The sequence below is a fragment of the Theropithecus gelada genome, chromosome 5 (genome assembly GCF_003255815.1).
Source record: "Theropithecus gelada isolate Dixy chromosome 5, Tgel_1.0, whole genome shotgun sequence".
NCBI lineage: Eukaryota > Metazoa > Chordata > Mammalia > Primates > Cercopithecidae > Theropithecus > Theropithecus gelada.
Genome location: NC_037672.1, coordinates 67,783,641 through 67,798,692, shown reverse-complemented (window position 1 = coordinate 67,798,692; position 15,052 = coordinate 67,783,641). Strand labels below are relative to the sequence as shown.

The 15,052-nt window shown below is 35.8% G+C and overlaps 1 protein-coding gene across 2 annotated transcripts in view; it reads left to right on the top strand.

Moving 5' to 3' along the window:
* MTHFD2L (methylenetetrahydrofolate dehydrogenase (NADP+ dependent) 2 like) overlaps positions 1–15,052 on the top strand; it is a 119,242-nt gene that overhangs the window by 66,827 nt on the left and 37,363 nt on the right. For both annotated transcript variants that reach the window (XM_025386424.1, XM_025386425.1), the window contains one exon: positions 3,009–3,101. In XM_025386424.1, the coding sequence (XP_025242209.1) occupies positions 3,009–3,101 (93 nt within the window). The remainder of the gene's footprint in view (positions 1–3,008; positions 3,102–15,052) is intronic.

Sequence of the window (15,052 nt, the reverse complement as noted above, 5' to 3'; positions counted from 1 at the left end):
TTTTTTTTTTTTTTTTTTTTTTTTTTTTTTTTTTCTGAGACGGAGTCTCGCTCTGTTGCCCAGGCTGGAGTGCAGTGGCCGAATCTCAGCTCACTGCAAGCTCCGCCTCCCGGGTTTACGCCATTCTCCTGCCTCAGCCTCCTGAGTAGCTGGGACTACAGGCGCCCGCCACCTCGCCCGGCTAGTTTTTTGTATTTTTTTAGTAGAGATGGGGTTTCACCGTGTTAGCCAGGATGGTCTCGATCTCCTGACCTCGTGATCCGCCCGTCTCGGCCTCCCAAAGTGCTGGGATTACAGGCTTGAGCCACCGCGCCCGGCCGTCCTCACACTTTTTTAAAGTCTTGGTCCTATAATTATAATCAAAACGTTCAGCAGTCCTTTTGCTAGTTTCCTCAGACATATTTTGATTAAGTAAACTGTGTCTTTTAGCATGTTCCTTAGGAAATACTTATGGGAACAATATTTCCTGAGTTCTTGCATTTTCAAAATTGTTTGCAACTTTTAATCTTGGAGGCAGATTTGACTGGCTATAAAATCCTTTACTATCATTTTTTTACATGAATCACTTGTAGATACACAATGAGATGCCATCATCTCACACCAATCGGAATGACTACTATTTAAAAAGTTAAAAAATAACAGATTCTGGCGAGGTCGTGGAAGAAAAAGAATGTTTATATACCATTGGTGGGAGTGTAAATTAGTTCAACCCTTGTGGGAAACAGCAGGGTAATTCTTCAGAGACCTAAAAACAGAACTACCGTTGGACCCAGCAATCCCATTCCTGGGCATACACCCAAAGGAATATAAATTGTTCTATCATAGACACATGCACACATTCATTGCAGCACTATTCACAGTCACAAAGACATGAAATCAACCTAAATGCCCATTAATGGTAGACTAGATAAAGAAAATGTGGTGTGTTTGTGTATATATACACACACACTACACACACACACACACACACACACACACACCATGGAATACTATGCAGCCATAAAAAAAGAATGAGATCACATCCTTTACAGGAACATGGATGGCCATTATCTTTAGCAAATTAATGCAGGAACAGAAATCCAAATACTGCATGCTGTCACTTATAAGTAGGAGCTAAATGATGAGGGCAGATGGACCCAGAGAGGGGAACAACAGACACTGAGGCTTACTGGTGGGTGGAGGTTGGGAGGAGGGAGGGAATTAGGAAAACTAATTAATGGGTACTAGGCTTCATACTTTAGTGATGAAATAATCTGTACAATAAACCCTCGTGACATGAGCTTACCTATATAGCCAACCTGCACATGTACCCTTGAACTTAAAATAAAAGTTAAAAACACATAAAAATAAATAAATAAGTATTTTTGTATAATATTTGGTCATAATGTTCAACTTTTCCATGCCATTTTTTTGAGTTTATTGGTACATTGCTAAGTTCTTAAATTTTTTTATCTTTATTTTGCCTTTTGTCTTGGTTCTGACACTTTTTAAATGTATCTTTTTATTGAATTTTTTAAAATTTGCATGTGGTAAAATTTACTCTTTTTGGTGTGCAGTTTCATTAATTTAGACAAATGCATATAGTCATCTATTAAATTAATTAGTCTAACACCACTAGAATCAGAACAGCTTCATCACTCCCCAAATTCCCCTGGGTTTGCCCTTACATACTATCCTTTTGTTGATGCTGTGTCACATCCATTTTTATTACTCATCATTGAATGAGTTGGATGTTTTTAGATCTACTATTTACAGGACACTTCTGCTGGGGGTTAGAGGAGGTCCTGTGCAGCCTTCTGACTCCTTTATTACTTTCACAGAGTCAGATTGCTTTCTTCTAAAATAGCCCCTCTATGTAAATGTGTTCCCACCCACTCTAAACTATACTGGGTCCCGGAAGTCTCTTCTGTCTTTATTTCTTTTCTCACTGCCCCAATTAGGAAAGCTATATTTTTTTGCACTTTGGGATAAACTTTTCATAGAAGTGTATTTTTGCAGTCAATTTCAGAGATATGCCACTGCCGGCCTTGTTGTCATTCTCCTCATTTCTTAGATGCCTTTCTCCCTGTATGGTATCTACTAATTGCTGCTTTTGGTAACTCTTAACATGTTTTTGGAGTCTATAGAAATTAGGTCTTCCAGTTTTTCTAAAAATGGTGATCATGTAACTTTTGTTGTTTTGGTTAACTGTGTAGCATTTGCACATCTTCCAGAAGACAAGATGCAGTCTTAGCCATATTCTTACCAGAAGTCCTCTTGACTGCTCTTTACCACCAACTTTCCCTCACTCCCCTTTCATGGCTCACACTTTAAATATTGGAGTCTCTTGCCTCTCTTGTTCATTCATCACTTCCTTAAGGTTTTCATATAAAAACTTCCTGTGATGTACCTTAATTAACTATGACAAAAAATTTCGCTATATTCTAAATACCCACTTTCAAAGTTGGTTAGTTTTTTCCTACTATTCTTTAGCTTGGAATGCCTTTTTCTTCCTTACCTGATTGGAATACTTCTGCTCATTCATTAAGACCTAAAAAATGTATTTCCTCCTTTAGGAATCCTTCCTAGACACCTTCTCAAGACAGAATTAATCTCTCAGTTATGCTCCCATAATATATTGTCCCATTTTTTTGTTCACTTTTCTTGTTGCTTTTAGTATTTGTTTGCCTGTCATTATGAAGACAATGAGTATCCCGTATCCTAATGTATTAACCAGTCAACACAGAATTTTCGAACTCTTTGTTTCAGGGACTCTACTCATAGCTCTCCGATGATGATCGGCACTTACCCTGATTTGGTCTCATTTGATTTTCCTTTCATTTAATTGAAGGGTACAATATTTTGGTTCCTCTTGGTTTTCTGGTCTAGCTTTTGTGCTCAATGTGATTTAGTCATGTCAAAGTAGCTTTTCTACTCTTAGGAAATAAGAGAAACTCTTATAGGTTTAGAGCATTTGTAAAATTTTTAAAAGTTCAGTAATCATTGATAGAAATTTTTCTGTATTCCAGGTGATGCAACTGTGACAATAGCTCACAGATACACCCCCAAAGAACAACTGAAGATTCATACACAGCTGGCAGATATTATCATAGTTGCTGCAGGTAAGTCCTTAGTGACTGTTATTTTTTGGAATGTCATCAGCAGAATAATTCCTGTCCTAAATGCTGACATGTTTGAAAGCTTTTTGAGAGAGTTAGGTGTATGTATGACTAACTTCTGTTGATTGGATTGTGTCTCTTGGCAATCATTGTATCAGTCCATTGTGCCTATGTTAGCATTTGTTACTTCATTATGGAAAACCCAAACAGCTTTTGGGATGACAGATTAAGCACAAGAACAATGTGCACTTTGCTAATTGCTTTGACAAACATGGTTTAACAGCATTTACAGAAAAAGGTTGGTACAGGTAAATAATACATTATAGCTATGGAGAACAATAAAACTGGTACTTTCAAGTTGTATCAAGGAACATAGAATGTTCAGGTGAGGGGAACAGATAGTCACTATGCTGCCCTAAACACAGTCAGGCTGAAGAATTATGTTCTGAAGTTGAGACCTTAGGGGAAAAGTTGATGGATGAGACCATGTCCAAAGGAGAGTATCTGGGATAAGAATCTTTCCAAAAAAGATGACATGAAATTTGGTCTGATGAGCTGAGGATGTTTGGTCTGGAAGAAAGAAAGTATTACCTAAAGAGATACAACAACTTTTTTTTTTTTAACATAAAGAAAAAAACTCAAGCCCAAACTTTTATAATAATAAAAGCTGCCTCAAAGTCACCAGTTCTTGAGATAGTAAGTTCCTTATCTCTACAGTGATTAACAAAATAGATAAAAACAAGTGGGATTTCATAGAGCATTATTTGCCAACGTTTATTGGATTTTGCCCCATTTTGGTTGACAAAAAAATCATCCTCTTTCAACATTATCAAAATATTTCAATAAATTCAACAACATAGCTAAAAATTCATGTAAACAGTTGTAATTATTTTGAACATATGTTCTTTGGAGAAGGAATTACTTCTTTCTTTACTCCCTACCATTTAAAGGACCATTGTAGATAATGTCTATGTACTGAGTACTAGGTTGGGTTCATTGCATTTTAATGCTTCCTTCAATGATGAAACTCTTTCTTTATTTTAATATGTAAAAGAAAGCTTTATGAAATATATGTATATGTATACTTATATTTCATAAGATTAAATTTATTTAAATTTATTTGTGTTTTCATACAGGGTAAGTTAACAAGAAAGATATTTTAGAACATAGAAAAGGCTGGAATATGGGGCTTGTGTATGGATAATTCACTTACAGATATTTGAGAGTTTATCATGTGCTCTGATTTTAATTAAACGTGTACTGTTGAATAGCAAAGATAGTACTAAATTCATTCATTCATTCAATAAATATTGGACCCTTCCTATGCAGCAGTATCTGTTTTAAATTTTAGGAATATAGCAATGAATACAAATGATGAAGTGCTAGCCCTTGTAGAAGTTACATCTTAGTGGGAGAGAGAGCAAATAAACAGTAAAATATAATATCAGATAATGATAAGTGCTATAATGAAATTGGCTGAAGAAATAGTGTTTTGGGGATACTGTTTTAGATTGATTGATTGGTGAAGATCTTTTTTGGGAGGTGACCTTTTGAGTAGAGTTCTTGTCCTGGCCATTCTCCATTTGTCCACCAACCCCAGTGTTTGCCTTTCCCTGTCCTGGTCTGGCCCTGAGAGGCTGACTAATGAAGATGGACTCACCTGTGTTCCTTTGACACTGGCTCCCAACAAGGTTTGGCACTAGTAGGATATCTGAAGGAGAATAAGAGAAACGTCAAGTCATGGTGTTTCTTCTCCACTCTCTTCTTCTTCTACTCTCTTTCTCCTTTCTCCTGCATCGATAGCTTTTGCTCAGCATCCTTTCCCCAACAGCTAAGGCTCTCACCGGGCTGCAGTAACACTGTTTCCTCCCTTACCCCTACAGATCTAGGAATGGTACAAGCTTCCTCCAGTTTCTAATCTCTAAGAGTGGCAACAGCTTTTATTTTTCTCTTACCCTGAATATATCTCTGTAAAAATTATTTCATTACTGTATGTGGTAGATTCTGCTTGCCATGGAGATACTGACAGAAGCAGATCTGTATGAAGTAAAGGCACAAATCAAGAACCATTCCTGGGGAAGAGCATTCCGAGCAGAGGGAACAGCACATACCAAAGTCCTTAAGCAGGAGCATGCTTGATGTGTTCCAGAACACAGGTCTTTGAGGATTTATTATATTACTCTGATTTTACTTAAATATTAGTAAATTATGAGGATACTAGCAGGAAATGTTGTTGGGAAGGTAGCCAGGGTTAGCTCATGTAGGACGTTGTTGGCATGGTTAGGATTTTGATATAAGCCAACAACGACTGACAGCAGATCAACATGGTCTGACTTAGGTTTTAAAGGAGTGATCACACCTTTAGAAACGTGTCAGACCTTATGTCTGCAGTTGCGTCAAGAACTGACTCTAGGGGGTGAAAGTAGAAACAGAGAGGAAAGGTATTGCAATTTCATTTAACGGATCTAGATTTTGCTGTAATTTGTTTTGCATTTGAACACATAGTTTCAATCAAATTTAATAAAATATCTGATTCTTCTGTAGGCCCTTTTCCGGAACCTAGAATGTGTACATGACTGCAGGAACAATAATTGGCTCCTAATAGAGTAAAAATAGAAATGTTCTTTTTCCCAGAAAAAAAAAAAAATCAGTAAGCTGGTACAGATAACCATACCACATTTCCTCTTTTTCTGAGAAATTATATTTGGGTGATATCAAATGCAAATTTTTGAACTGCATTGACAGAAGTCAGGCATGTTTAGAGAATTAGTAAACTTTTTCAGACCACAGATCAACATTAAGTGAAATAGTGTTTCAGCTACTGATGACTTCATGGCAGATAAATACTATACTGATTTCTTTTTATAGACACTTGTGTTCACACACAAGACACAGAATTTGTTGAGTAAAGAGGAATTTGAATGCTCATCTTTATCCATTTCTAACCTTAGGCAGAATGAAGTTTACATTATCCTTAAAAGGTATTATTTGACTAATGTTAACAACTTATACAGAATATTTGACAATTACCCTTAGATAACATTTATCAAATATAATATTGAATGAATATTTTATGCTAGTGGAGGAAAATCTCTCAGCATGCCTTCCTACTCATGGTTTGTTTTATTATTATGACAAATGGCACATGGGTGGTCACAATCCACTTGCAAGAAACACTGATATTCTCTTGTGATTAAGTCAAAGCTTACACCGTAATGCCAACACTGTTGTCCTCCTTGAGTTTATCCTCTAGCTTCATTTGTAAAGACCTAAATCAGCATTGAGTCCAGATATTTAAAAAGAAGACAGGAAAAGGAAAAGAAAAGGAAAATAAAGGAAGAGAAGGACAAGGAAGACTCAAGCCTATATAAAATAAACAAGACAGAAGCCAGGAGGTACTCAAGCCTCTAGGTGTGGTGGGTGTTGAGGCTCTCCCACAACCATCCCGTGAGGGTATTTTCTTACCACCAGAGGGCGCCAGTCAGGTGAGCCGCTACTTTAGATGTAGCCAAGTTGGCCACACACCATCCTAATCCTAGTTAGAAGACATTTTAAAAAAAGACAGTGAGAACAAGTCCTGTTCCTTGCTTTTTTATTTCACCTTTAATGCCTCTTACTAAATACAAAAGTATGTTGAACGTAGAAGACAGATTTGTATATAGTTCTGCAGTCTTCTTGAAGAAATAAATATTTAGCCAATGGGAAATTTAGGGCCAGAAAATTGAGAATTTGTAAGAAATAACTAAAGACTGCTACATGTCCAGTTAATTAATAATCACCTGGAAAAGTTAGGGATAAAAGATGTAGATATTTATAAATTATAGAAAAAATTGTGAGTGAATATAAAAAAGAAATCCCATATAACCAGACAATAGGAATAAAGTATTACCAGAATGACCATATCATGCATTGTGTGTGGGAAATAAACAAATACAAATAGCAGTGGGTATTTAAAAAGGAGATAGTGATCTAATGGCAGAGGTAGCCAGAATGGGGAGGGCTAGATCACTGTCATAATGAGAATGTCAGCATATATGGAAACAACCTCATCTAGGAGAACTCAGAGTAGAAGGAGGAGGATTGCGTGATATATATCAGAAAGAATAATGTCTGAGACATGAGAATGAAGAATGTGGTGATGAAATCTTGATGCGAGCTTGAAAAAAGTAAAAGAGGAAATCCTGTGTGAAGATCCTGAGACATGAATAATATTAGCTTATGTTAATATTAATGTCATCCCTCCAGTTTCTCATAGTACTAATCCTACAGGCTTAACTATATATCACTCACCTTTTTAAAATTGCCCCCCAAAATTGAGATTTAGACTCAGTTAGAAGCTTAGATCTGCAGAATCAGACCCTGTCACACTATGCAATTAGAAGTAAGAAGCTTCAAGTCCCTACTCAAAGCCACATCTCTGAGTTCACAGAGAGAGTTAACAAGTTTCCAGGGTACTTTAGTGTACCATGGTTATAGCACATAGTACCTGTTTATAGTTGTTATCTTCATCAGACTACAGCAGGGAAAGGGCTGTTTTTTTTTGTTTTTTTGTTTTTTTTTTTAAGTTTGCTAGGTACGTGCTTAGAACAATATGTAACACATAGTGGTTGCCCAATAAATGTGAGCTGTGTTGATTTTGAGATTATAACTAAAATAAGGACTTTTTCAAATTGATACACATTTAGTCGATATATTTTAAATATAATATAATTTTTTTAAGATGGAATTATTCTAGTTGTTGGATTTACATAGTGTAGCATTATTTTTGGGAACTACCAGATATTTCCAGTTGGTCATAAAGTAGTTGCTAAAGCAATAAAAAGTGAAATATTCATTAATGAAAGAGTAGTTCATGTCATTAAGTGTATGAATGGAGTGATTTAGGTGTAAATGTTAAGATTAAGAAATGATGGGAAAGGGGGCTGCGCACAGTGGTTTACACCTGTAATCCTAGCACTTTGGGAGGCTGAGATGGGTGGATTGCCTGTGATCAGGAGTTCAAGACCAGCCTGGCCAACATGGTGAAACCCTGTCTCTACTAAAAATACAAAAATTAGCCAGGTATGGTGGTGGGTGCCTGTAGTCCCAGCTACTCAGGACGCTGAGGCAGGAGAATCGTTTGAACCTGGGAGGCGGAGGTTGCAGTGAGCCGAGATCACACCACTGCACTCCAGCCTGGACAACAGAGCAAGACTCGGTCTCAGAAAGAAAAAAGAAATTACAGGAAAGGTGAACAAAGAGTAAAGAGACTATTACTGACATCTAAAGCACAGTCAGAGTATTGGATGGTTGAAAGGGGAGGAGCAGTTTAGGGAAAGGCTAAATCAGCTTTGTACAAGCTACTGATAAAGAAGGGAAAGCTGGCCAGTATCAGTTCTAAGATCATCCTGGAGATCATTGGGCTTTCTCATATCTCATGCTTTGAGGAAACTGTAGGCTATCCTAAGTCTGTAAAATTCTAGGAATCTTCATTATTCAGCAGGATAGGCAAGTTTTTTTTGACATTGTCCACATTACCCTCCACCCATCTGAGTAAACTCTGAAACTACCTATATTCAGGAAATGAGCTGCTGAGTCAATGCCACTTGCATGTCAAGCTCTGGATGCAGTGTCACGGTGGTGAAAGCTGGCGGTTTTGGCCACTAAACCATCCCTTCCAGCATGATGAATGAACCTTCACAGTTGTAACTTTAGAGTCTCTATTGCAACACTTTTAATGACAGATACCATGATATAAAACAGGATAAATGGGCAATTTAGTAATTCAGAATATTCATACTTACTTGTCATAAAGTACAAAGTGACCAACTAATTTCCTTTCACCACTTCTCCAATCATATTATCAAGTCTTAGAAACGCTTCCATCAAACATTATCCTAGGGCTCAATAGGGTTTTCCCCCGGGTGTATTTCCTCCTCCTTGAAACAGGACTTGTAATTTTCAGGAAACCAGGACATTGAGAAGTTCCAAGGGGTGGGGCGTGGAAATAGCTCCACCATCCCCACAGCTCATGCAACCCGGGAGTGGAACTTGCTCACTTACAGCCCTGAGTGCTTCCTGAGTGATGCCAGCACATTTCATGGCTTCACTCATACTATTGTCCTTTCCGTATCTCATTTCTTATTTCGTTATTGTCCAGCTTGTCCTCTTTTGCTAGCCTCTGCTACTCCACTTACGAGTTCCTTCCCTCCTTCCTAAAAGTTGCCATTATTTTCATGGTACAGAGTAGTGAAAATGCACAGGCCTTTTTAAAGTAAGAATTTCGGGATTTAAATTCCAGCTCTGAGACTTGCTAATTGTGAGCTTGTTCTCATCTCTGAATCTCAATTCAGAGATGTGATTTGAATGATAATAATAAAAATAACCTTTCATAGCAATGTCTACTTTATATGTTTGATCTTAACTATGCTGATCTAAGTAGAATTTCCCATGTCTAAAATGATGCCTTTTACTTATTGAAAGGCATTTTAGTGTGGTTTATGTGTAATACCAAGTACAGAATATTTAACACTTCTCAAAAAAAAAACAATTTTGCATAGTGCAATCAAGCTAGCCCATCCATGTAAAGAGCACAGCACAGTGCCCAGTATATGGCAAATATTCAGTAAGTGTTATGTGTTAATGTATTCTATGTTAGGCATTGCGTGTGAATATTTAAACAATTTAGAAATGATAAATCAGTTGATTATTAAGCCACAACTAAACTAAAAGAATATACTTCTTGGTTGCTTTAGATACTAATATAGTATCAGAGTAGAGTAGTTATTGTAAGTATAAATAAATTAAGAAGTGACTTATACATGAGGGACCAACTTTATAGAAACTTTATTTTTATACTTAAGATGTATGGCTTCTCAGGATGACATCAGCACTTGTTCATAGATGTGTATTCTGTTGTTCCCTGGATGAATTCCTTATTGCCTCTCCCTCCTTTGGAACAACCTGACTTTGAGAGGGGAGACAGGGAAGGTTGAGGCACTTAGATGAAAGGGATTTTTTTCTCTCAGACCTTTATCCGCCCTCCCAGTCTCCCTCCTTCTCTGTTTCTACCTCATCTTCCCACCCCAGTCTATTCTGGCCCTCACAACCCAGGCCCAAAGCCTAAGTTACTAAGTAAGCAAAGCTCCCCTGGTCTGCAGTGAACTTTGTCAATACCTGAAAGGGCAGCTTGACTACTGATACTTTTCTTGGTGTCAGCAATACATCCTTACTGCAAAGACTTAGAAAACTTGGACAATAGAGGGAGGGAAAGAACCTTAATCCCAACCAAAGTGAAATATGGTAAACAATTTGATGTTTGACCTTGTAATGTTTTATATTTATACATGGATCTAAATATTTAAATAATTATTTTGCCTTGTATATACTGTTTGTATTTAGCAGCTCTACACTGTATACATGTTTCTTTATAAAATGCTTTCTTCCAAAACAGACTTCTTCTAATGACTCCATAGTATTGAGCACTATGGATATACTATAATTTATTTATTCGGTTCTTGACTGTTGGACATTTAGATTGTTCCCTGAGTTTTACTATTACGATAATGAAGCAAACAGCTGTAAACATCTTAGATTATTTGCACAAGTAACCTATAATATTTATCATATTGGTCTTAAGTTTATTTTCTTAGTAATTGTTACTTATATTCTAAAAACTAATGAACATTTAAGCTTGGTGTATGATAAAAGCTCACATGTGTATTTAATATTAAAGCATATTTCATACCTTACCTGTGCATTTATGTAAAGTTTTAATAGAAAGAGGAGATAGATTTGTCTCATTTGTAACCCATTCTCTAGGCCTTTTATCATTACTAATCAGTATACTATGAAGCTCTAGATCCTTATCTTTCCTCAAGAGAAGATAGAAGCCTGGTGTATGGGGAAAGGGACTCAAATATGAAGTAGGGCATCGTATCAAAAGAAAAATGGTCTTTAAAGTAAGGAGGATTTGGTTTTAAATTCAATTTTAACTTTAAAAATCACATCTAACTCTCTGGGCTTTATTTTCAGCTATTGCAAAATGGAGGTAGTAATACTAGTGTTTATAAACTGTCATAAGAATTACATGCTTAGCACATAATGGCTACTAAGTGAATGTAGTTTCCCTTCCCTTCGTTCTCCTATTGTGTGGTGAACCTATCACTAAAATTACAATATGTTTTAAATGAAAATGTGTAAAAATGTATTATCTATTACGAAAAGTCTTTGTCTTTAACTTTCTGATACTTTGGTAATACAGACTGTACAAAAATGTGTACAAACTTTTATCTGTTTCCTTGATGCTCATTAGCCTCAAATAAGCAAAAACATTTTCCTAAGATTGATCACCTCAGAACCATCCCAAAGTTTTATTTTTTTTCTTCATTTGCCTGAGACCCTTGCATTTTTCTCCTCAACTTGTTCTAATTACAGAGACTTTTGAAAAGGGGGGTTTAATCTTTTCATCTCTAGGTGTTTTCAATCTATGGTATTAGTACATGGTTAGCTGAGGTTGATTTTTTTTTTCTTTTGAGGCTGTTCTCTCAACACACATATATATATGTGTGTGTATGTGTATATATGTGTATATATTATATGTGTGTGTGTATATATATACTACTTCTGATTTTTCATGAGTAAAACAAGCATTGATAGCAATATCCAAAAAAACTTCAGTAAAGAACAGTTTAGATCAAAGATATTTCACTGTGGAGAATTACAGACTTCCTTGGAAATATACTTTAGATGGTCAAATGATACATCATTTAAACTTAATTCTACTTGGGTCCATGCATGTATATCATGGGCTTAGGAAGAAGTGAGGTTCCTCCTTTCAAGTTATGTCTGTAGCTTTTAATATTATCACTTTGTTATATTTTTATGTCAGGTCTTTAAAAGGTTTATATTAGGAAATATTTAAATATACCCAAAAGTGTATAAAAAGAGCATTAATAAAAATGTTAACACTTATCAGTACCTAAATTTGTCAGATATGAATACTATGTATATTTTCATTCTGTTTTATATTTCTATAACTTGCTTTGATTTGATTAATGTTATGACTTGAAAATTTGCCCATGCTAATAGATGTAGCACTCAATTGCTCAATAATACTCAATTGCTGAGTATCCATTTTCTGTTGATGAATATACATGTTATTTCCAATTTATTGCTATTATGAACAGTTCTGTAATGTTTAAGTTTATACATATTTTCTTGGAGACTTATTCATTCATCTATCCAACAAATACTATTTTTGCCCCTGGTATATATTAGACCATATAGCAGGCAATAGAAAAAAATATATATATAAATTTGGTTCAGCTCTTGAGAAGTCCAGACACTAGTACACTAGTAGAGGAGAAAGATGTACAAACAAATTAGTGTAATACAGCTTGCTAGTGCAATATTAGATATATGTGTGTATACATATGTATATGTCTGTCTAGAAAAGGAGCCTCTGTGTGTGTGTGTGTGTGTGTGTGTGTGTAAGAGACACAGATAGGTTGAGAAAGAAAAACAGAGACAGAGAGAGAGCATCATTGGAGAGGTTTTCCTCTGACTCTGAAGAGTAAATGAATGAGTTGGTTTCCATCCCACAGAATGAACAGAAATTCACTATACAGAATAAAAGGTAATGAGACTTCTGGAAGCTTAGAGCTATAAAATCCTATGCATATAGCAAAGAAAATATTTACTCTTTCAGAATGACAGGTGCCTGTGTGTGATTTGTGAAAGATGAAGCATAACATTTAGGAAAAACCAGACATCATAATAAATTAAAAAAATTTAATTTTATCCTGTAGGTCATGAGCAACCTTTAAATAATTAGAAGCACTGGAATAACTTCATATTTGAATTTTAGAAAGATCACTTGGATAGCCCCTGTGCGGGGATAAAACTAGAAGTAGCATTGATGTGGTTCTACAGTAATACAGGAGTAGATGAAAGTGAGAAGGAAAAACAGGAAGGAAAGACTTACTGGCTTTAGAGACTAAGTATATGGTGTTGCCATTAACAAGGAAGGGCATATAGAAAGGAAGCAAGGTTTGGGAGACGTAAAGATGAGTGGGTGGGAGGAGATAATTAATTCAATGTGAACGTGTTGAGTTCATGACACTAGGTGTTATATTCAGGCGGAAAAGTCCAGGAGAGGGATGAGATATGTGGGCGTGGGGTTTGGGAGAGAGCTCTGTTCTGGAGTGGTAATTTTGGAAGTCATTAATATCCGGGGTATTGGACACAAATGCATGTATAAAATCATCTAGAATAAGTCTGTTTATAGTGCATGGACTGAATTTCTGTTTCAGATATATTTGAAGTGTTTTGGTTGACATGGTTACTTCTATAACATTGCCTTCTTTCTTCTGTATAACTAGTGCCAATGACAGCCTATTCTTATTCCAGCATTGACTTTGATTGATTGTATAAGAAAAAATTGGTATTTTTTTGAAGCTTTGTTGTTTCATACCTGTTGTTCTTTTGTAACCCCAACCTTTATCACCTTTAAAGCATTGTTTGAGCAACATGAGAGAATGTATTTGGTAAACCAAAATGTACCATATAGTGGAGACAAAATTGTGTCCTGAAAATAAAATGATGGACTTAACTTCATAAATATTTAATTTTTTTCATGTAAAAGATTAAATTTAACTTCTTTAATGTAATGTAAACTTCTTTAATAAATGTTTCCAGCAGGCTGAATTTTTTGTTTATGCTTGCATTTGTAGTCTTTGCATAGTGGATTTACTGTGACCATCTAATGCTCAGTTAATTTCCATTATCTGACTTGTCCAGGTTACCAATTTGACCTGATTTTTACAGTTTTATTGCTCACAGCCTATTGTATCTTCACAGCATTTTTTTCTGTGACCAACAGCCTGATTTTAGTAACTCTGGATTTCCCATGTCCATTATTTGATTATGTTAATGCTTTCTAAAGCACAAATAAATTGTTTTCTCAATTCCTTATGCCTTGATTATTTGATTTCTAAACCAAATTGCCTAAATTTTGCTTGAAACATCTATTGACTTATTCATTCTTATTCTTTAAAAACTAGGACCTCAAAATGAAAGTTCTGCATGCTATGCATGTGCTTGGTAGATTTTTCTAGCCATCCAGTGTATTCCCTATGGTCTTACCTTGTCCTTTATTCCTTCACACTTGTGGTGGCCATTCAACTTCCCTGAGTCTCTGGTCAAGGCAACTTATGACATGCCAGAGTCTACATTGCTAGTATGGATTGAAAGCTTTCTCTCTCTAGCTCAGTCATGCCAGTAAATGATTATCTCCGCATGAAAAACAGGATAGACTTTAAATATCTAATAAACAGTGGTGCGTAACGCACGTATATTTTTCCTAGCGTGTCAGTAGATGATTTAAAATCATGCTTTAAGTTTTATGTGCCTTTTGGGATATGTCCCATGAATATTATCACTCACTTCATCAACAGACTCCAATACATGCTATCTGAACCTACACCAAAGAGGAGGTATAAAGCATTTTTCCCCACCGTACTTTCAGTGGATGTACCTCTTTTTAGTTTTTTTTTTTTTTTTAATAAAGCTTACTTTGTATGGGATTATATGAAGTTGTACTATATAGTTGTTAAAAAACCATTTAATAATATCCATGTCAGGCATAAAATATGCTTTTACATTTTGTAAAATTTAAATATGTTGTGGTAGCATGGGATGACAAGGGTGCTGTCATATAAAGTATAAAAGTCCTCACTCAAAAATCATATTGTGAAGTATACAAAATAATAAAAAGGAGAAGGAAAAAGGAAATACAAAGAAAGGACCTACATGACGTATGTGATGAGTAGGGAATAGTAAGAATTATAGTAGGACAGCACTGGAGTGAAATCCACTGTTCTGTGATCTCCAGCAGCCAGGACCATGTCTTATTTATATTTGTGTTACTTGTACCTGGTTAAGAACCTGGGCTTTAGGACTAGAAAACTCACTGT